The 21,754-nt window shown below is 38.1% G+C and overlaps 1 protein-coding gene across 1 annotated transcript; it reads right to left on the minus strand.

Moving 5' to 3' along the window:
• Nucleotides 1-161: 161 nt before the first annotated feature.
• cnot6a (CCR4-NOT transcription complex, subunit 6a) lies at nucleotides 162-21,641 on the minus strand. Its single transcript, XM_044127681.1, has 12 exons — nucleotides 21,496-21,641; nucleotides 16,506-16,627; nucleotides 14,142-14,328; nucleotides 13,832-13,917; nucleotides 13,601-13,705; nucleotides 13,371-13,439; nucleotides 12,732-12,889; nucleotides 9,471-9,625; nucleotides 7,392-7,546; nucleotides 6,961-7,191; nucleotides 5,163-5,365; nucleotides 162-4,731 (listed from the first exon to the last, which is right to left on the minus strand). The coding sequence occupies exons 2-12, from the start codon at nucleotides 16,615-16,617 to the stop codon at nucleotides 4,516-4,518; spliced, it is 1,677 nt and encodes a 558-aa protein (XP_043983616.1). The 5' UTR covers nucleotides 16,618-16,627; nucleotides 21,496-21,641; the 3' UTR covers nucleotides 162-4,515.
• Nucleotides 21,642-21,754: the final 113 nt, after the last annotated feature.

The raw sequence follows: 21,754 nt of genomic DNA on the forward strand, positions 1-21,754 counted from the left end.
TGAGCATCTACTAAAATGCTTAAAAGACTAAAAATGCAAAACTTAAATATGTATAATGAAAAAAAAAAGAAAAAGGTTTTGCAATGAAGGTATAATGCATCCATTGACGAAATAAGCCTTGGATGAAACAAAATGAGAATGAAAGCAGGCAAGACGAGGACAACAGATATAGAATTTATTCTCAATATCCATTGCAAAGAATAGGAGGTGACACAGCTTGAAACAGATAATACAGAATTTATTTTTCAACCAGAAGTAGGAAAATACATAGATAGGTGTAAAGGAAACAAGCAGAACCTGTAGTCAAAAGGAAAAAAATATATATAATAAAAGAATAAAACTAGTCGAAAGAGAATAAAAAGGACGGCTAAAGGATACAACAGAAAGCATTGTTTACCATTCAGTTGCAGGTTTAAACAGTATGTGTTGACTTGAAAACAGCTGCCTTGATTTCTCATCTGGGTTAATGGACATTCTACAACATTGTGCAAGTGTTCATCTTTTTCTTTTTTTTTTTCCTTTTTTGCTGGTATTTTATGAATGGTAAACAATAGTTGGTCCAGTGCATAAACACAGTGACACAGATCAATATATGTACTCAGCTGACTACAGTTAGACAATCCTGATCATTGAACAACTACCACTAAAATTGGCAAGGAGATGAGCAAATATACAAAATGGATGATAAAAGAGAGAGGAAGAGTGGGGGGGGAGGGCTAAAGGGTTCAGGAAGGCAAATTTAAGATGCACAGAACAGCTGTGAAGGATTAAACAGCTACATTTTAAAGATTAAAACAAAAATGGCTGAATGTTTCCGGTTATTATTGCCAAGTTTAGCTGATGGAAGGACAAATTAAATGGGATCAGAGAGAAAACGACTTTGCTTTTCTTACAGCCCTAATTTGCATGAAGATGGAGTTGTTGTTTTTTTATTATTATTTATTTTTTTTAAATGAGAGAAATAAAAAGGGTTGATTGGTTTAACAGTTTCCTCTACAACACAACTGTACTACAAGAAGCTTTGGTTTGCACTGTTACAAAAAGATGCAGCCAGCAGACAAAATAAAACTAAAACACTACGCTAAATAAGCCTGAACAAATAAAAAGCTTGCAATGTGATGATCCACTGGTGACAAATCCAGCTCTAATTTGACAGATCTTTAGAGGAAACAAGAGAAGAAGCAAAGAAATAGATTTGTGAATCGTTACCATCACTAGCTAGTTTAACAGACTGAACCACTGTAAAGCACAAGATCAGAATGAGATGGGACTAAAAGTACGGGTAAAAAAAAAAAAAAATAAAAAAAATAAAATAAAAATAAAAAAAATCACAGGACCGGTCTAGCGGCACATCATTAGCATTTGCTGAACAAACATGTTTTTTATTCTTTTGTATTTTTTTTTTCTTTTTAAACACCCGTCAAAAAGTATTTGCTAATACTGAACTGCAGCCACTAGTGAGACAGCTCTGCTGCCCTAACCTACGGACACCAGGACTCTCCAGCTAGTGCAAAGAAAAAAAAAAAAACATCCGTGTGTCGGGTTTTAACTGATAATTACTTCCTTCTGCGACGCATCTTCGGAAACCTTCGGCCTCTCCAATCAACCCATCGAGACGTGTCGTGATTTTGACAGAGGATTTGGTTTGTGGTGGAAGGAATAAGAAAAGTCAAAGGAGGGTAAAAACAATGCTGCAGATCATCATCGTCATTGTAGAAATCATGATTTACACAAACACCAAAAATTCTGTCTTTTTAGAAAGGAAATAAGAAGTACATCTTTTATTCACACTTTTACAAAAAAAAAACACAAATAAAAGAACAAAAAAAAAAGAGAAGCTACCCTTTAAATCTACTACAATACTAATGCCATTCAGGAAAGAAAAATCAATTTGGACACATTGATTTTCACCAAAGGAAAGGGGGAAAAAGGGGAGGAACAAGAGACAGGGACCAAGTTGACACTTCCCATTCTCTTGCTTATTCGACATAAAAAAAAGTTCTCGTTAAAGTATAATAAGAGCTGCATTTGAATTGTTTAAGTGCATTTCAAATAATCTCACATTTAACCGATTTCAACTTGTTTTTTTGAGATGGAACAAATCTGATTAACAGAAACTTGACAGGCTGGCCGTTTAGACAGAAACATCAGGAATAAAAAGAACAATGGGCTCTTCCACCCTTTCCGATGCAAAGGCAAGAGGCCGGGGTGGTCCACAAATGGCACTATAGCTGCAATGACAATTGTAGAAAATCTATACAAAAAAAATGGGGCAAGGGATGTTAAAAAAAAAAATAAAAATTGAGAAGAGTAGCAGAAAAAGTCTGAGGTTGGATGGTTTATGGTGGTGGTGATGGAAAAAAGCTCAGGGCTATTTGTGGCCAGGAAGGAAGCTAGGAGGGATTAGGTAATCTGGGGGCAAAAAAAAACAAAACAATTTGAGTGAATTTATAAAGACGACCCCGCTCATGTTCCGTACAGTGGAGAAGAGGAGGGTGGGTGGAGAAAGCATACCTGATTACTAGAGAGCTCAATGAATAGGAAGGATATACACATCATCATTACATTGTCACATCTCATAAAAAAAAAAAAATAAAATAAAAAAAATGGAATAAACATTTAACAAAAGAACAAAACAAAAAAAAACCGACATAAAATCTTCACAAATGTCTCAACAGTATTTAAAAATAAAAGGAGAGGAGGCTGCTCGGGCGTTCGTCGCATGTAAATAGTGCAAGACAACATCAACTGCTACAGTGAGTACGGGGCGTACGCGCGGGACTTCTCCGTGTTGTGTCGTTTACACTTCGCTTTGGAGCCAGATGAACAGATGCGAATCGGTGCTGCGTGTCGTTTCGTCCAAACCGTCGGCAGCAGCTTGGATCGTTGGCTTTGTTAATAGGCAGAAAGCAACAGGTAAAAAAAAAAAAAGCAAAAAAAAAAAACTAATTTTTTTTTTTTAACTTTGTCTATTTACATCAAAGCAAATCAGCCAAAACAATACTGATGCGTTACAGTTAATCTCTTGGGAGTGCAAAGAAGTGACAGCGAACGCGGCGAGCAGCCTCCTCTTACGTCTTTTGTACAAGCTGGTAATATTAATTCATCTCAACATTAACTAGATAAAAATTTAGCCATAGTTTACAATACAATCTTTTTTTTCTTAATCTGACCATAATTTACTCTTCGTACAAAAAATGCCAGAAAACAGGTCTTTTTGTGGTTCATATACAATCATGTAAAGACTGAGTCTAGGTTTCTATTCTGTACAAACACTCGTGAAAAATCACTGCTTCTATGAGTGAACGTATGGCTGGGGGTGGGGGGAGGAGTCACTACTGGCCTTGGAGACAGTGCTACACATCTGCCTGAAGATTACCTGTGTGTCTGTGTGTTTGATCTTGCATGAGTGAAGTTGGAGGTCATCTCCTGATAGAGAGAGGAATGCTGGTTTTACTCTTCAGCCATTTTTCGCTCTCGGGCAAAACGCAAATGACGTCAATGAAAAGGTTTGTGGAAGCCCCCCTACCTCCCATCGCTTAGCCGGTCGACCTAGCTCCCTCGCTCCTTACTCTAAAAAAGGTGATTCTTGGGCCACATGAGCTCCTAAGCACATGACTAGCATAACAACTATACAAGCCGGGGTGAAACTGTCTGCAAACAGGATGGTAGCTGCTCTCAGTTTCTCACTTTTTCTTTTTTCTCCGAACTGCCGATGTCACACAATTCTGCTTCTTATGCACCAGGACCAGGGGTAAGAAGTGTGGACTATCTTGTAGCACCGCAGGAGGCCGTGACCACACAAAAAAGGCCTGAGCACCACAGAATGACAGCAGGAAAGATCCCCTCGGATTAGCTGCGGCGCATCCTCTTGCTGGGATGCTTAGCTAATGATGAAAAGTCGCTTCTACCCGAAGCCCAAATGTGCGTATCGTGGAGAGACTGAGAATCTACGCCGGCTGCCCAGAGTACAGATGGATAGCGAGCACGAGCCAAAATGGAGGGACTGAGACAGACAAGTCTGCTGTCTTTGCTGGTTTTAGATTTATACAGGGACAGACAGACAGAGCTCCGCAGCTTCTCAGCTAAATGTCACCCACTCAGCCGCTTATAAGCTTCCCCATTAAAACCACACAGAGCCACATGTGATGAATCTGAATGAGCTACCATCCCCTCTAGCTTGAAAGACGGAAAAATAAAAAGTATATGCAGGGGTGGGGGTTTGTGAACCAGATGAGAAGAGGGAGTCCAAAACACGTGATACATAAACAGGACTGAATCAAGCAGTTAAAAAAGGACGTAAAAAGAAGAGGGGAAAAAAAACAAAGAAAAAAAGAAAAATATAGAATATCTATAACATTTTATACGAAATCCCTGTCAGCCAGACCTCACTGTACGAATATTTTACAGGTTGCGTTGTTTTTCGGTCTTCCTCCTCCAGAGGTGGCGGAGGTAAGAGCTGGTAGAGGGGGAAGCTGTGGTCGCAGCTCCCCCTGGTGGCATGGCAGGGTCTCACTACCTGCGTGCAGGCAAGTGCAGCCCATTGACCTGGGAGGGCACATTGGGCAGGAGCAACTCCAGCTGAGCATAGAGGGAGAAGTGGTCAGAGGGGATGTGGGGGTGTGGGCAGCCGCTGACATTGTTCTCTACGAGCCAGTGAGGGTCCAGGGGGCCCAAGATGCCCAACACGTTCAGATGAGGCTTGGAGTAGAAAATATAGTCGATGACACCCTATGAGACAGAAGGATCATAGTGAGCAAATGCAACACTTTGTGCTGCTCAAGAGTTATACAAATAAACTCACCGCTGGCATTAACAACAATTTGTTTTGCTCTTTGTCAGGAATTTCAACCATGTTTTTCCATGTAAAGTGGAACACAACTCTAATGAATTTTAAAAGCCAGCATGCACACCAGATTTTCTCTAACCCAAATGGGTTTGAAATTACACATACACCCTGAAATACAGACAAAAACCGTCATTTCTCAGCAAGATACAAAGAAACACTTTTTGTAGCCACCATCAAACCGCTGGCATAATTGTTGCAGCATATTTAATGACTCCTACTGGTAGAAATGGTACCTGATTCTTGGTTTTAAAGAAAAGATTAAAGACAAGGGTAAAAAAAAAAGGACAAATTTGTGTTTTATTCATCTAATTACCTTAAAGTCGAAGGTGTAATTGGTGTAAGGCATTAGGCCGTTCTCATAGGCGCTCTTGAGCTTGAAGCCGTGGGTGATCCTGCCATTAGAAGTGCTGTTCTTGCCGTTGCAGTTGAATTTGGTCAGGCTGTCGCTGTAGCGAAGCTCCTTGAAGTCCTTGTGGGTGCAGTCCACTCCGCCTGTGCTCAGGTACTCGACTACACCTGAGGGGAAAAAAAAACATGACACATGAACTGACACATTTCCTGCTGTGCTGGTCTGTTATTTAAATTTAAAAAAAATGTTTCCATGATAATTTCTTGAATTTTCAATGATCAGGAACTTTATCTTTTAAATCCAGGACTTTGGGTTGTTTGTTGTTTGTGTTTCCAATGACGCACAAACTTATATGTCCTCGTAAATTATCTCTACCGACTCCGTGGCTCGTCCCTCCTTAAACTACTGTTGTTGATTCCTGACCTTAGACCTGTACATGTCCTGGATGGAGGGAAAATCAGCCCTGACGATCCGCTCTGCTGTTCTTTTTATCTTGAAAAGAGGAGGCTCCCTACAAGCAGTTTGAGTTGGCTATACTTCGTTTATCTGCATTTCTAATTTCTAACCTAATCTGTCTTAATCCTGGTTTATGCAGTGTAAATAGAGCAAATGTCCCCAGAAGGAATCTTTATTTTGAAAAGTTTACCACAGTTAAAAGAAAACATAGCTTACCTCTTCCAGAAATACAATACCAAATATATATTTCTTACAAGTTGATTATCAATTGTTTTGTTTAAAACAGAAAACAACGATGAATTGAATGGAATTATACAAGTTTTTAAGTGCGGCAAATGTTTCCTTTTAGTTACTCTGCTTGGTCTAACCAGACCTCCAGTCTGACTTCTTGCACTGGGGCCTTTTTTTCTTAGGAGCACCAGAACAAATGTTAGATGCACCCAAATCTTCAACTGCATCAAATTTAACTTCAAAGTTGTTATTGTTTTTGTTATTACAGTCCATAAAGGTAATATTGATTCGTAAGTGATTTATTATCAAGTAAACATAAAGATATTGATTTGAATCAGAATTGCGCAAGACTGGATATCATCAAGATAAAATAAATGTAAATTTAAAGGAAGAAATGGAAGAAAATCTAAATGAGTCCAAATGGTTCAACACTCCTGAAAAGCTCATGAACATATCCAACGGAACATCTTGCTACGGTCAAGCCATTTTTAGGTGAAAGAATTATGTCAGACTTAGTAAAGAGAAGTTCTTCTGCAACATTGTAGGCAACGTTAAACTTGATTATCATTCCTCCCTCTGATGACGTCTGCTGCTGCTGCCTGCAGCTTAAAGGGGAAAACATGGGGAGGGCAATGGATGTAATGTGTTTTATAGATGCTTTGTGCTTTTTCAGCGTTTTAATCCAAAACTGTGCTCATGACTGGTTCATTAACACGCACTTTGAGAAATTGTGAATGCAGACATGGGGTTAAGTGCATTCACTCATGGGTGGCGCTCACTCCCTCGAGAAGGCGCAAGCGCCAGAACACGTTTTGAGTGAGCGAGTGTAAAAATTTATAAGCAAGCACCACAAATTATTGCTTGTTGAAATATAGACATGCGCTCACATCAATCTCACTGCGCGCTCCCAATGGTGGCACAAATACAAAGCCAGAATTAGCAGCGCAATATGGCGATACCAGAAAGAAAAGGCAGTTTTTGAATGAAAGCTGTGGGATCTTACGCCAATCAAATAAAACACCCACATCCCCATAATTATAATGGTGATATAGAACTGTTGCTCTCGCTTACTTACCAGAGTCAGGTAAGGAGTTGAGGTCAGCACACAGCACCAGTGGAATGGCACTGGTCTCACCAGAGGTGGACAGCTTGAAGCTGCGCGTTGCCTTGTCCACGATGTTTTTCACCTCTGACAGGAACATCATGGTCTGGACCAACTTGACATCCGAGTAGTCGGGATCCCAGTGCATGTGGGCGTTTGCCACCAGCAGGAGCTGCTTGTCCAGGCCGTGGAGTGACTTACCAGCTAACAAGATCAATCACAAGCATATTTACACCATGTTCTTATAGCAGAAAACACATTTATGCATCATAGGCCTCCTTAAACTACAATAGTTTGAGTTATAGACAAAAGGATCAATAGTAAAAGCAAATCTAAGACATAGGAGGTCAAAATATGCAAGAATTTAAGTAATAAAGACGAGAGGAAAAAAAAAATATACTCACAAGACATTTCCATCATTTCTTTGCGGACTTCGAGCAATACGGCTACTCCGATGTTGTCCTTGGTCATCACCCTGTTCAGCATGGCCTCTGAGCCCTCGGAGTTAGCCATGGCCAGCTGGTTGAACTCCACTGTGTGCTTCTGCACAGCGCTGAATCTAGAGTGAAAGGAAGGAATAAAAACATTTTGAAGGCAATTGGAAGAATAAATGTTTTTAAAACCAAGTACATCTCTTATGGTGTGTTGTAAAAGGATGCAATTCAGGTCATTGACAAAGAAAAAATATGAAAATTCAAACTATGCTTTAAATGGGAGCTCAAAATTATACATGAGGGCTTTTTTCCCCCCAAACACTTTTGAACATGTTTCGAAAGGAGAAAAGCCTTTGGTTGGCTGTCAATGGATTAATTTCTTCTTAACGAACAAGATTTTTTAAAACGTGGCTAGTATCAAAATAAGATATAAATAGAGGTTTGTGTGCTCTCCAAGCTATGGACAGCAGCAGCAGAGTGCAGAAAAGGCTACAGAAACGGCTGCTGATGAGCCAGGAAAAAAAAAATATATAGTAATGATGCCTTTTTTTTTTTTTTTAAAGCTGTTGAATGCGAACATGTTTGTTTAACACCAGAGTTTGGACTCTGTTAGCCGCTAACACTGACGACACTCCTGCAGGCGCCGTTACTACGCGGTGAGTCTGCCCACTAAATCAGGTTGTTCCAATGCGGGATGAGCAGGAATCACAAAAATGATCGCAGCGCCTTTATTTCTTACCCGTTTTCTATAAACGTGGCTTAAATTAAAGCTGAGAAAATTGCTGATGTTTTTCAGTATTCTCCCTTGATATAAATCTAGAAACAATTTGGTTTCTATCAAGACGCCAGAGAAGACTAAGCAAATTCCTCCATCCTATTTGATGATTATGTTTAAACAAACAATTAGTTCAGTTTTTGTCATTTATTAAAGGTTTAAAAATTACAGCAGCTGCAGAGCGCCAAAGCAATGGGACAATAAGCTGCTAAAAAGTTGTAAAACAACTTCAAACCATTTATGTTCTGCTTTTCCATGCTTAGTGTCAGCTCGCAAACCCGTTGATATGACAACTGACACAACATCTTTGTTAACCCGCAGAGCAAAGATATAATATATGAACTAGAATGTCCTGTGGCTAACTTCCTGCTTTTGAAACGGTCTCTAGTCAGGTTGCATTCAGACAAGTTTTCTACCGTTTTAGAGTCCACTTCAACCGGACCGAGACCTGGGTTTTTAGGCGGATCAGAGTTCGGTTTTTAAGTCCGTTTTGGAATTCAAATATGCATTCAGACCTCCCCAAAAACTCGGATGTTCTAGACCAGGGGTCTCAAACTCCAGTCCTCGAGGGCCACAGTGCTGCAACTTTTAGATGTGCCTCTGCTGCACCACACCTGAATAGAATAATTAAGGCTCTGGAGAACTGATTTACACAAGGTGGAGGAAATTAAGCCATTTCATTCCAGCGTTTTGTACCTGTGGCACATCTAAAAACTTCAGGACTGCGGCCCTCGAGGCCTGGTGTTTGAGACCCCTGTTATAGCAGATAGAAACGGATTAGAGCCGGATTCAGGACTCTAATCCTGGGTTGGTCTGAACACACCCTTAATGTTTAATAGAAATATTTTCTCCTCTGGAGTTGTATTGTGACTGAACCAGGACTTATTTTTGTTCATTTCTTCTTTGGTTTAATCATATTTACATTTGGAATTTTTATGCTTAGCACAAATAAAATGAGCTTCATTAAGACTTATTCTTGTTTTCCCAGATGTGGCATCGCACATGTATGTAATTCATAACTTGAAAACCTGTTGACATTTCATTCGAAATGGAGTCAGAATGCCAAGACTAAAGGTAGAAAAAAAATTATTCAAGCTGAAAAGAAAAATGCTGATATTTTTTCTTCTAAAAAGAAAGAAATCTTTTGTTCCATAGATTTCTTTAAATATTGTGATAGCCCAAGTTCTGATTCAAAAATAAAACAGCCGCCAACAACAGACTTTTTTCAATCTATGTTTCCAGCCCCTTACAGGAATAATGTTGGCACTACTTACTTTTCTGTTTTGAAGAAGACTGCACATCCGTCCACATGTTTACGATCCGACTCGGACATCGTTCTAGCTCGTGACTTTGGACTGAAGAACCCGTCGTATCCCTGCTCTTTCAACTCTGGCAAGAAGAAATTGAAGTACTGCTCCGTTTCCACTTCCTGCAAATTAACAAGATAAAATAAATTGCTAATAGGATGGTGCACATTTCTGAAACCCCAAACAAATCCATCTGTTTATTAAACGTTAGCTAAGGCACGTTTTACTGAGATATTACTATATATTGAAACATGTTAATAAATTATTCAACAACATCTATGTAGTGAAATTACATTATTTAAGGCAGAAAATTATCTAGCTCTAGCAAAGTGTTATGATGGCAATGGAGCAGAGACACCAATATCTGGGGAAAAATAATTGAGGCATATCTTCCATTTAACAATTGTTCAGATTTACTTTGGGACAACAATGTTTTAATTTTACAATTTTGTTTAGCTATAAAACTGCTATATTTATGGAAACATTTAAAAAAACTAATTATATTGTGTTGTAGAAACTGTGCATATACTTTATCGCATAAATGTGAATAACTTTGCAATCCTTTTGTCTATCCAGTGTATTCCAAGTTTGAGCTCCTATATAAAGAAACAGCAAGGGGATTCTCTTTGTGGTTAATAATTATAATCTCAAATAGATCTCATGTAAGTTTAAACACCTGAATGTGTGCGTTTTCTTTAGTTCTTAGAAAAAGGAACCACAACCTGGGCAACATGACTGTTAGTTTGTGAATTATTACAATGCATCCATAATCTGCTGCAGCAGAAAAATGGTAGGATTGTCTGGGGGTCAAATTCTATTCATTGTAGTTCTGAGCTCTCGCTCTGACCTCAGTTTGATTTCTCCTTTTTCCTTCAGGTTCATGAAATAACTTGTGATACGGGGAAGAATTTGTTACTTAGGATTAGGATTTTTTCTTCATAATTACACTGTAATTATGAAGACAAAATCCTACTAACCAACTAGGATTCAGTTAGTATTGACATAAAATGAAACACATAAAAGCCATATTCAGTTATGACACTAGTAAAAACTTCGGATTAAACAAATCGTCTCAAACGGAAGCAGAAGACGGTGCTTAAACTAAGGTGGGAAAATTTCACCACCCAAAGAGCATGAACTGTTAAATCTCACTAAACTACACAAGGAAAACGTCTGAAGTTTATTTTTTTTAATCCTCACTGCAAGCAGAAGAAACAGCAGTCAACGTTAGCTAAAAGGCAGCTGTAGTGTTTAGTGTTAATAAACACTACAGCTGTTTATTACACTGATGTGTACACAGCTGTGCAAAAAACACTGATGTATAACAACCTTGATGTTGTTGAAAAGATGATGTGAAAGACTAATGAGGTCACAGAAGATTGTTACACTATGATCCAGCTGCTAATGACGTTTCTAAAAGTTACTGATTTGATAGATTTAGCTCACAGACCCTTTTTGTTCATTTCCTGGCAGATGAATGTAAAAACTATTAGGTGCTATGCATTTATTTCAGAAATTGTATCTACCTATATTTATGAAATGTAACAACTAGATTTTTTTCTGTGATGGTATAATTTTTACCCTGTTAAAAATGAACAGGGTGTATTTTTTTTCTCTCCATCTTTTACAAGTTCTGTAGCAACAATTCATCTGCCCAGGTCACTGATATGCTCTACTGCCTTAGGCGGTGGTTGGGTGGAGTCCATCCCAGCAGACACCGAGAGCAAGAGGAGCGGTGCATAAAGGTCCATTACATGAGTCCCACTGGTAAGTTTATATACTTCTCACAAACATGCACAGATATTTACAATAAGCAAATGATGTTGCATGCAAATGTCTGGACCAGAAAACCAGCTAAAATGTGCACAGAAAGGTCAGAGCCAACCAGGAAACCTGGATGCAGCTTTTTCAAACTCAGAGAGCAATATTAAACCCCAGTCGACATTGGCAGAGGGAAACAGAAAACGACACACAGCATTTACATATCCTAATCAAGTGGCTCCTTATGGAACGTAATTAAGCTATAATTACAATAATTCAAAACTATTTGGGTACGGAGGAATATGGCTCTTTATGAACCCCAAAGAATCTGAGAAATTTACAGGAGCAGGAACCGTCATCTAACAGAGTGGTCAGGAGTAAAAATCTTTATCCCATGAAAAAAAAAAGCCAAAAAGTCATCAGAAATCACAAAAAAAGTTTTAGTAAAGTGTCTCAAATTGAATGCCAACAAAAATTAACATAACATTAGCATAAATTTTTATACTGATATTATGTGAAGATACATCACTTAACACAATTATTAAACATGAAATTGCACAATCTCATTCAAGTTTACTTTGAAAAATTTTTAATGGTTTTTATTTAAAAACCTTTACAGTTTTATAATCAATAAAAAAAAATAAAATACTCAGACTTTATTCAAACTAATAAGATGGTCCACATCAAAAATATGTACTTTGCAAACAAAGAAGGCTCAAGTAGTGGGTAAAAGGGCATATATTGCCATAACTACCTTTACTTACAATAAGTAAAATGTTTACTTTCAATAGATTTCTTAACTTGATTAGAACTCATTACCAACAAATATCCCTCACATGTTTTGGTCCGTACAGACATGACAGAATTACAGAGTATACTGAATATTCATAAAACTAATTTCCCGTTCCACCACAACTTAATTTATCATTCAACATGCATAAATTAAACGAAGACCAGCTTGCAGAGGCGTGCCTAATAAAGTGTCAGTCAGGTGAGTGTGGAGTGATTTACTGGAAAAGCTTATTTTTAAGCAGATTGAACATTAAAACAAAGAAAAAGGTTTTGGGTGCATTCACTTTTGAATTATTCCAGTGAGGTATTAATCAACAAGCAACACAGCTTTCTAAATAACTGAGTGAAAATCTTTTCTCTCATTCTAACAGTGATTGATCTATTCATTCCCTACTCTCTTGTTCCATTAAATCCAGAGGATTATTGTAAAAAAAAGGTACAATTAAGAAATATTTATTTTTACAATAGTGAGGTATGGTATCTGGCTGATAATCTGGGTGTTTTTTTGAGCAACAACCAAGGCACCCCATCACGGGGAGTGTTAATGTGATCATGTTATGTAGGGCCAAAATTGTATCTTTTCACAAAAAGATGTTTTTAAAAACGTCTTGGTATTAATTTAATGAACAAAACAAACAACCTTTTGAACTTTAAGCATCCTTTATTCTTTCTTACCTGCAAACTGATGATGTCTGCATTGCAGCCTAGGATTTCCTGAATGATAGATTTCTTCCTGTACTCCCAGTTCAGAGCCCAGGAGGGGCAGTAGCCATATAGCTGTCGTGTGGCATATTTATCGCACAGCACATTGTAGCACATAACTGAGAACAGTGCTACGAAAGGGAAACAGAAACAGAAACCAAAAGAAATGCACTTAGTTGAACAGAAATGAGCCAAGTCCTCATGTTGCTGATTTATACAGAAAAGAAGAAACCCTCTGTAGCTTTAAAATTCCACCATAAAACAGTTGCTCAATTTAGCCAGAAAATATTACATATTAGCATGAGAATGTCTTACTATAAGGAATTTGAAAAATTGACTTAGTTATTTTGTTTGTTTAAAATTAAATATATGAATAAAACTCTTAACTTTCACTTTGACATTTCTATATCAGCCTTATTTTTGTGATACATTTTCAACAGCAACAAACTATCAAAGTCCCACAGACGAAAATAAACTTGATTTTGCTTCAACATGTATGAAATGCAAGAAAGGGGGGAAAAAAAAACAAAACAGTAATAAAATGAAATAAAGCAAAAAACACAACATTTCTAAAATCTGTTTGAAGTTTCGGTGTGTGTACATCAGCCTTACTTGCTGGACGTGTTCGGTCTGGTTCCTGGAGCGAGATCCATGACCTGGCTGGTGGCTGCTCTGTTGGTACTGTTCAAAAGAAGAAAAACAGGTCAATATGAAAAAATTAAAGTGTTTCAATTTGGTTTTTGAATGCTTAAATTTGACATATTTTTCATGCACATAAAATCACAAAAGAAAACCAAAAGCACACTTCTGGCTCCAGCTAGCAGAGGATGCTAAATACTCACTGCGCTTAATAGCCCCTGCCAGATTGTCTAACAAGTAGCTGAGCAGTCTCCGTGTGCCATCAGGTTCCTGATAGAGGCTCATAATTTCTTGTGCAAGTGGGTTTCCTGGAAAGAGATAATCAGCCTGTATCAAGTACCCCCCCAAAAAAAAAAACGGCAACAGGATTTAAGGCCTTAAAAATAATAATAATAATAATAATAATAATAAAAACATCTGTGTAAGCCACTTACCTTTTAACCCCAGTGTCTGTAACTGAAAAAGTTTTCCCAATTCAAACGGGAGAACTCGCAACTGGTTGTTATTTAAAAGCAATTCCCTGCAGAGGACAAATAAGATATACATATATTTAAAAAAAACAACAACATTATTATTATCTTGAAAACGGTTTACCACATTCCCTGTGTTAGGATTTGGACAAAACCTTCATACTTCTCAGCGTTTATGTAATTAAATAATAAAAGTCCAAATGCACAAGCAACTTGTGGTGGCTGCCCTCTTTATCTCTCCACTAATTGCATTATGTAACCTGGCATCACCGACCTGAGAGACACCATGTTGCCGAGCTCTGCCGGCAGGCTCCTAATCTTGTTGGATGAGAGATCCAGGTACACCAGGTTGTGTAGTTTGGCAATGTCTGGCGGGATGCGTGACAGAGAGTTGTCACTGAGGTGCAGGGCAGTGAGGTGGGTGAGAGACCACAGGGCGGTGCTGAGACTCCTTACTCTGCCTGAAGAAAAAAAACCGCAAAGATAAAAATGTAAATGCATTTACTGTGACTTAAATCTTGTTTGGACACAATTAGAAATTTTTCAACTGTAGCTAAAAAAAAAAAAAAAAAAAAGGAAGAACTTAAACAACTTCATAATTTAAGATTACTATAATAAAAATATTCTTTTTTAAAAACCACTATAAATATTCTAAGATGCTCCACAAAACAAGCAGATCCAAGTTGTGTCTGAAAATATCACATTTATATTAAATTATAAATAATTCGCTTCTCATTGTCCTCTTCTGACCTACCAATGAACCTACAAATTGATGTTGGATATTGGCAGACGTGACTCGATCATTATAGAGCACCTAAAAAATTAAGAAATTATTTTTTGCAATGAGGCCATACTTCCACGGTAAAAAAAAATTATGTTTGCTAAAACAAGCATCTGGACATTTACTACACTAAAATTTAAGTTGAGATTTTTGGGAACACTGTAATGGTCCATGGTGGTATTATCTGCACAAGCAGGGGTTTCAGGTTAAACCGAAAGGCCAGATGCTGGGCTTCGAAACATCGAATCAGAAGGACAATACAACAAAAACATGTGGAGAAATGTTTTTGCTCCCCGGTCTTTAAAAACAGACACGTATGCAGTGAAGCTAACTTTTCTGTTTACATACAAACTCAGATTCACACAGAAAAATTGGTTATGAAACAAGTGTTTGTAGTGTAACTACCTTTATAAATATTTACCATGACAACCCACCTCCCCCAAAATAATAATAAAAACATCTCTTGGTAAGAGTTTTCATCAATATGGAGTTTTGTGTCAGATAAACAATCAGAGCAGATGGCACTCAATACCTCTACAAAAGAGGAGATGTTGAATTTTCTCATTCTCATAATATGCCACATAATCATTTTTACGACAATAAGGCAGCATATGGGAAAGCAAAGACCATCAATCATGTAACCAGCAAACCGCCCAGATCTCATTCTACTTTAGAACCTTTGGTGAAAATCGAAGGTAAAGGGGATTACAAGGCTCCATTTGAGAATGCTGGAACATGGCCGATGAAAAATCCTTTCATTAGTGAATTTCAAGCATTTATAGTTCAGAACTTGACTTTTTCACCTAAACATCAAATAATCACAATATTTACCTTCTTGATTTTCCAAACTATTAAAAGAGTTTTATGTTGCATTTGTTTCTACAAGAAATTAAAACTCACTGAACAGCCTCCAGCAGGAAAAATTCTCCATTATTTTCATAATGTAAAATAAGCAATAAAATCATAACATTTTATGTTGACATATTTAAAAAAAATGGAAAACATTTTAGTATGACAAAGATTGAGGTTTATTTATACACGTTCTATTGATTACAAAACATGTATAAATAACATAAGTGAGTTCATCTCTGGCTTTTGCCCTCCGATGCGTCCATCGAGGATTATGGTACCAACTGTGACTTCTACTGAAAAACCTTTTATTGGCTAATTTGGTATTACGTTTTGAGATTTCCTGATAACAGGAAAAAAATAAAAAACTGTATTTCTCTTCATGTTTTTTTTTAAGTTTCGGTTTGACAAAATTATGTTCAAATTTGCGTAAATGAAATGGAATGTAATAAAGCAACTTATGTGAGATATTAGTTCATTAATTTGATGGTATTGGTCAGATGTTCAATACCATCCATAAATGGTAGACGATTTAGACAATGTTAGGATTAATTGTACTGTTTACATTGAATACAAGCTGAATAGCTTTTTGTATATTGCTAAATATTCTGTTGCTTTTGATCAAAGTAAGATCAAAAGCACTGACAAATATGACCTTTATGTTGAATAATAGGGCTATTACACGTCAGCTCACCTTAGATCCTCTAAAGTAAATGGGACACAAACAATCACATTTTTACTTTTGCATTCACATATTCCTGGAATTATTTTGGGCATTTAAATCTTCTTATAGTCAAAGTCATTTGTTTTGATACAAGTGTTGAAAATATATCTAAGAAATCAATTGACAAAAAATTTATTTCCTAATGACATGTACAATACATTTAACTGAGAAACAATTAAAACCCTCAGTCTTTAAGGTTGCAGACAGAATAAAGGTTTTCCAGTAGGAAGCACACAACAATCACGGCAAGATTCTCAGCATTTCCTACAGGAGAAGATACTTACCACTAATTTCCAGCTCAGCCCAGTATGACTTCTTCCCATTTGCTGCCTCCTCGCTAGACATAATTGTGTACATCCGCCTGGGATCCGGCGGGTCATATTTTTCCTTGGGCATTCCTATAACACTACAGAAATCGTGTATAATAAAGCTGTCAGTGGTAAATATAAAAAGTTCGTCAATATGCAATAAATCGCAAGACATAATCTATGGTTTTGGCTTGAAACTTTAATTCAGCAACACTGTCTACACAGGATGATGTGGCTGTCAATTTTATTATTCAACAAATCTGCAGACAAATGTCAACACTTATTAAAACCGTTAAAAATGTTATCAAGTTAATGACCAACTGTGAATCAGAAGCAATATTTACTAAGTAAAACATGCCACAGATTGCTATAAAGACTGATTTCTTTGTTGTTACATAAGTTAAAAACGGAACACCTAGAGAATACATTATAGAATCTTCCCGCCAGATTTAGAAAAACGGCAATTTTACAACAAAACTAGAAAATTCCTGAAGAAATTTAACTGGGGCCTGCCAAAGTGTGCCCGTCGGTTTGGACCCAGCGTTCTGATGCTAACAATTAGCATCAATGCTAAGCTTAAAAACTTCCAAAGAACCATGTGGAGAATCACAAGAATGTTGACTAACATGGACATGCACGATTAAGCATGATAATCAGCTCACTAGCATGTTGTCTATACTTGACTTACACCATTAAGTATACTAAACATGGCTAAAAAGACAAAAAAATACCCAATAGCTTATTTAAGATAAAATGCTAATGCTAATGAACTGCCTTGCTGCGCAAGGCAGTTCCCTAACCTGAGAGAAGAATATAAAGCATTCTAATATTATTGCATCGCCTTACGGCGATGCATTAACCTGAGGGTCATATTCAGGCTTTTATTTTGAAATTTGCAGTAAGCTTCATATTAAATGCCCACACTAATCCAGTGTCTAAGAGTGCTTTGGATAAACCAATCACGTCAAGCAAAAATGAGCAAATATATGATGTAAAAATTGCCAAGGCTTTTATTTTGAAATTTTCAGTAAGCATCATAAGAAATGGTCAAACTCATCCCATGTGTAACAGTGAATGTGTTAAATCGTTTCTATAATGCTCAAAACACAAGTAGTTCTAAAGGCCAGCTCAGTCCTCCTCTGTAGTAACTGACAGTTCCACCATGTTGTAGTTCTAACCTTCAGTCTTTGTAGTTCTAAAGAGCAGCTCAACTGTCATGAGAGTGAAACACAGGGAGAGATGGAATCCTAATAGTTTGAAGCAGTTAGTTTTTCTGATCAAAGCAGGCCAAACATATCTTTACCTAAGTGTTTCCAATAGCATTTGGGGTATCATTAGAATGTTTTCTGTAATTGACTTACTCAATTCAGTATATTTAAAATGACTAATAAGTAAGAAAAATAGCTAATAGTTTATTTAAGGTAAAAGTCTTATCTTAATTGACTGCCTTGCTGCGCAAGGCAGATCCCTAACCTGAGAGAAGAATATAAAGCATTCTAATATTATTGCATCGCCTTACGGCGATGCATTAACCTGAGGGCAATATGAAGGCTTTTTTTTTTTAAAATAAACATAAGCATCATATTAAATGCCCAAACTATGGCGTTTTGGTCGTCCTATTTATTATCATTAGGTCAAAGGTTAATGCCATTGCATCATTAGAATGTTTTCTGTAATTGATTTACTCCATTCAGTATATTAAAAATGACTAATAAGTAAGAAAAATAGCTAATAGTTTATTTAAGATAAGACTAATAAAGCATTCTAATATTATTGCATCGCCTTACGGCGATGCATTATTGTTCTGATTGTCCTATTTAATATCATTAGGTCAAAGGTTAATGCCATTGCACTGGCTTGCTGCGCAAGCCAGTGCCATAACCTGAGAGGAAAAGATAATATAGGCAGAGATTTTTGCAGCGCCTTACGGCGCTGCACTCACCTGACAGAGATATTGGGGCTTTTATTGGGAAATTTCCATTAAGCTTTATTTAAAATTGACACATTAATCCTGTGTGTAACAATGGTTTGTTAAAATCTGTTATAAAATGCCCAAAACACAAGTAGTTCTAAAGGCCAGCTCATTCCAGAGTGTCCTCCCATAAATCAGCTGCTCTGGCCTCATGTGTTCCGTTGCTATGGTAATGGATCAGCTGCTAACTGTCAGTGTGTTTGAGACAGAAAGGGGGGGAAAAAATTCTATCTTTGTGAGACACCCAGCCAATTAATATGGAAAAAGCACTCCGAACAAACCTTTGCCGTTCAGGAACCGTAATACATATTTGAAAACCGTTTGAAGCGTATGAGAGGGCTATTTGTCTTCTCCGATAGTACCGCAATTCATATTTTTACCTCATTCACAGTAATTGCAGTGATGAGACAAAAAATTGTGCAGAAACTTTTCAGAAATACATGGAAGTGAATCAGGGAGAGCGTCAGTTACCCTGTCCCATGATTTCACTCTGAAGCACCTTGACAGAAAACCGTAAATGCTAGAGAAATATCGAACACATTTTACCGGAGCAGGCATGCGTATCAATGTCATGACCGAGTTTGATACCAATCGGGCGATATTTGTGGGCGTGACGGCGATTTCAAAATCGCTTTGGGGTCAAAAATCTGCTTAAATTCTCACTCTACTGGAGCGTCAGTTGGTTTCAGTTATGCTCTGCGTTTCGGCAGTTGGAAATTTTGCTCGTTTTTCGCTTTTTACGTCGCCATCGTAAGTCCGATTCCTTATAAAAATAATAGCACACCTGCCGGGACCGAGCCGCACGTTTTGATACCACTTTTGTGGGTGGGCTCGCAGCGGTGCGAGCCGCATTCCGGGTGACGGATGAATAATAAATAATAAAGAGGCGTTCTATTGGGTGTAGAACAATAGGTGCCTGCCATGCAATGCATGGAGGCAGTGACTGACTTGCTTCGCAAGTCAGTCACTGCTCTCCTTATGCATTGCTATGGGGCAGGCCCCAATAAAGAGGCGTTCTATTGGGTGTAGAACAATAGGTTCCTGCCCATGCAATGCATGGAGGCAGTGACTGACTTGCTTCGCAAGTCAGTCACTGCTCTCCTTATGCATTGCTATGGGGCAGGCCCCAATAAATAAAGAGACATTCTATTGGGTGTAGAACAATAGGTGCCTGCCATGCAATGCATGGAGGCACTACTAGTTCGAACTACAGTGATGCGTATTTGTAGTCCTTAGCAGCTCTCCCTGCTCTGGGTTCCGTTGCCATGGTAAATAATCCTCTCTGCCAGCTGTGAGTGAGACATCCAGGGGGAGACAATTCTCTGTTTGAGCCAGCCAGTTTGACTAAAAAAAGCATTGCAAAAAACTGTTTCCCGTTCGGGAACCGTAATACATATTCCAAAACCGTTTGAAGCATATGAGAGGGCTATTTGTCGTCTCACATAGTCCCGCCATTCATATCTCTACCTCACTCACAGTATTAACAGCGATGAGATAAAAAAAGTGTGTGCCAAGGTCTGAAATTTTTCAGAAATACATGGAAGTGAATCAGTGAGATCTGTCTGCTACCCTGGCGCATGACTTTGCTCTGAAGCACCTGGAGAGAAAACTGTAAGCGCTAGATAATTTTTGAAAACATTTGACCGGAGCAGGCACGCGTATCAATGTCATGACCAAGTTTCATACCAATCATGCAATATTTGTGAGCGTGAGGGCGAGTTAAAAAATGATTTGGGGTCAAAATGTCGCTCTGACTCTCACTCTAGCGGAGCTGACCTTCACCCTCTGATTTTTCCAAAAATCAAAAACTTTGGGTCGCTTAGAAAGAAGTTGTGGACAAACCATAATACATATTGACGTGCTGTCTTCACTTTAAAAGAGATCACGGACGTATCTACAAAATGAAGTTTGAATGGCGTTTCTACATAAAGTTATGACGACACAGAAAATCCTCAAAAATAGGGTATTTTCAGGATTTACTGGTTGCCTCATCCCCTTGACGACGAGAGATGCAGCTGGTGAGCTCGTTAGTGATTTTGGGGTCGTTTTTTGCTTTTTACGTCGCCATGGTAACTCCAAATCCCACCAAAAGTAATAGCTCCAATGCCGGGTTCGAGCCGCACGTTTTGATACCACTTTTATGGGTGGGCTCGCAGCGGTACGAGCCGCATTAACGGTAACGGAAGAATAAAATATAATATATAAATAAAGAGACATTCTATTGGGTGTAGAACAATAGGTGCCTGCCATGCAATGCATGGAGGCAGTGACTGACTTGCTTCGCAAGTCAGCCACTGCTCTCCTTATGCATTGCTATGGGCAGGCCCCAACAAGGTTTTGTTCTGTATAAAATAAGAAACTGGACAGCTAAAAAGCCAAAATAAACAAAGCTACTCTCACCGATTGTTCCCATCGGTGACGCTAACTGATTAGCCTAGCTTAACCTAAATTGGCAGCTATCGGACTACATAACAAAGCCAGATCCCCAACTACCTCGCAGACTAGCAATCTGGTGAAAAGGGCAACTTAAATTAGTATTAAACCTTAGTTACCATAGACCGAAGCCCTTTCGAAAAACGTCAAAAATAATATGCTGGATAAATTCGAAAATATAGTGTGCACTTGTTTACATAATGGCAAAGCACTGAATTGCGCATAAACACAAGGCCACGAATACACGCTAAACACCACTTTCGCCTACTTCTTTTTCCAAAAACAATAATAATTGCTACTAAATAAAAAACAACACCTGCGCTCTAAAAAATAGGCCCGAAACGATTAACTTGCGAGCAACTGCGAGCTATTTAGCTTAGCCTGGCTAGCCTACAAGCTAAAAGCTAACATCTCAGTTATTTGAAGCTGACCGAGTTCCTATTGAAATACTTTGTTACACGAAGGGAGAGCTGTGTACATTAAAGACAAAGATGTTTGATGCGACGATGAATAATATGTCTACATGAATACGAGGGTATTACACAGAGGGTTTCATTTTACCTGCAAGAGCATACCAAATCGCGAGGACGACTGCGTGTTCTCTTTTGTTTTCTAGCTGCTACTTCTTCCCCGTTTCCGCTGCTGTATCATGGCGACTGTAAGGATTTTTTTTCTCTCGCTCGATAACAGCGCTGCATCCTATTGGCTGCCGTCTAGAAGGTCCAACCAGCTGTTGAACCACAATAAATAGAAACCTATGCTTTTATATTGGTGGACCATTTTGTGATGGATAGACAAACACAGAGATGTGCAATAAATT

Source organism: Gambusia affinis, linkage group LG09, assembly GCF_019740435.1.
Source record: "Gambusia affinis linkage group LG09, SWU_Gaff_1.0, whole genome shotgun sequence".
NCBI classification, from domain to species: domain Eukaryota; kingdom Metazoa; phylum Chordata; class Actinopteri; order Cyprinodontiformes; family Poeciliidae; genus Gambusia; species Gambusia affinis.

Coding starts and splice junctions, on each gene's coding strand:
- cnot6a (XM_044127681.1), bottom strand. CDS start 16,617: ATGCCCAAGGAAAAATATGACCCGCCGGATCCCAGGCGGATGTACACA. Junction 13,918..14,141: donor GGCAACATGGTGTCTCTCAG/GTCGGTGATGCC, acceptor TGTCCTCTGCAG/GGAATTGCTTTTAAATAACA. Junction 13,440..13,600: donor GGCAGGGGCTATTAAGCGCA/GTGAGTATTTAG, acceptor TCTTTTGAACAG/TACCAACAGAGCAGCCACCA.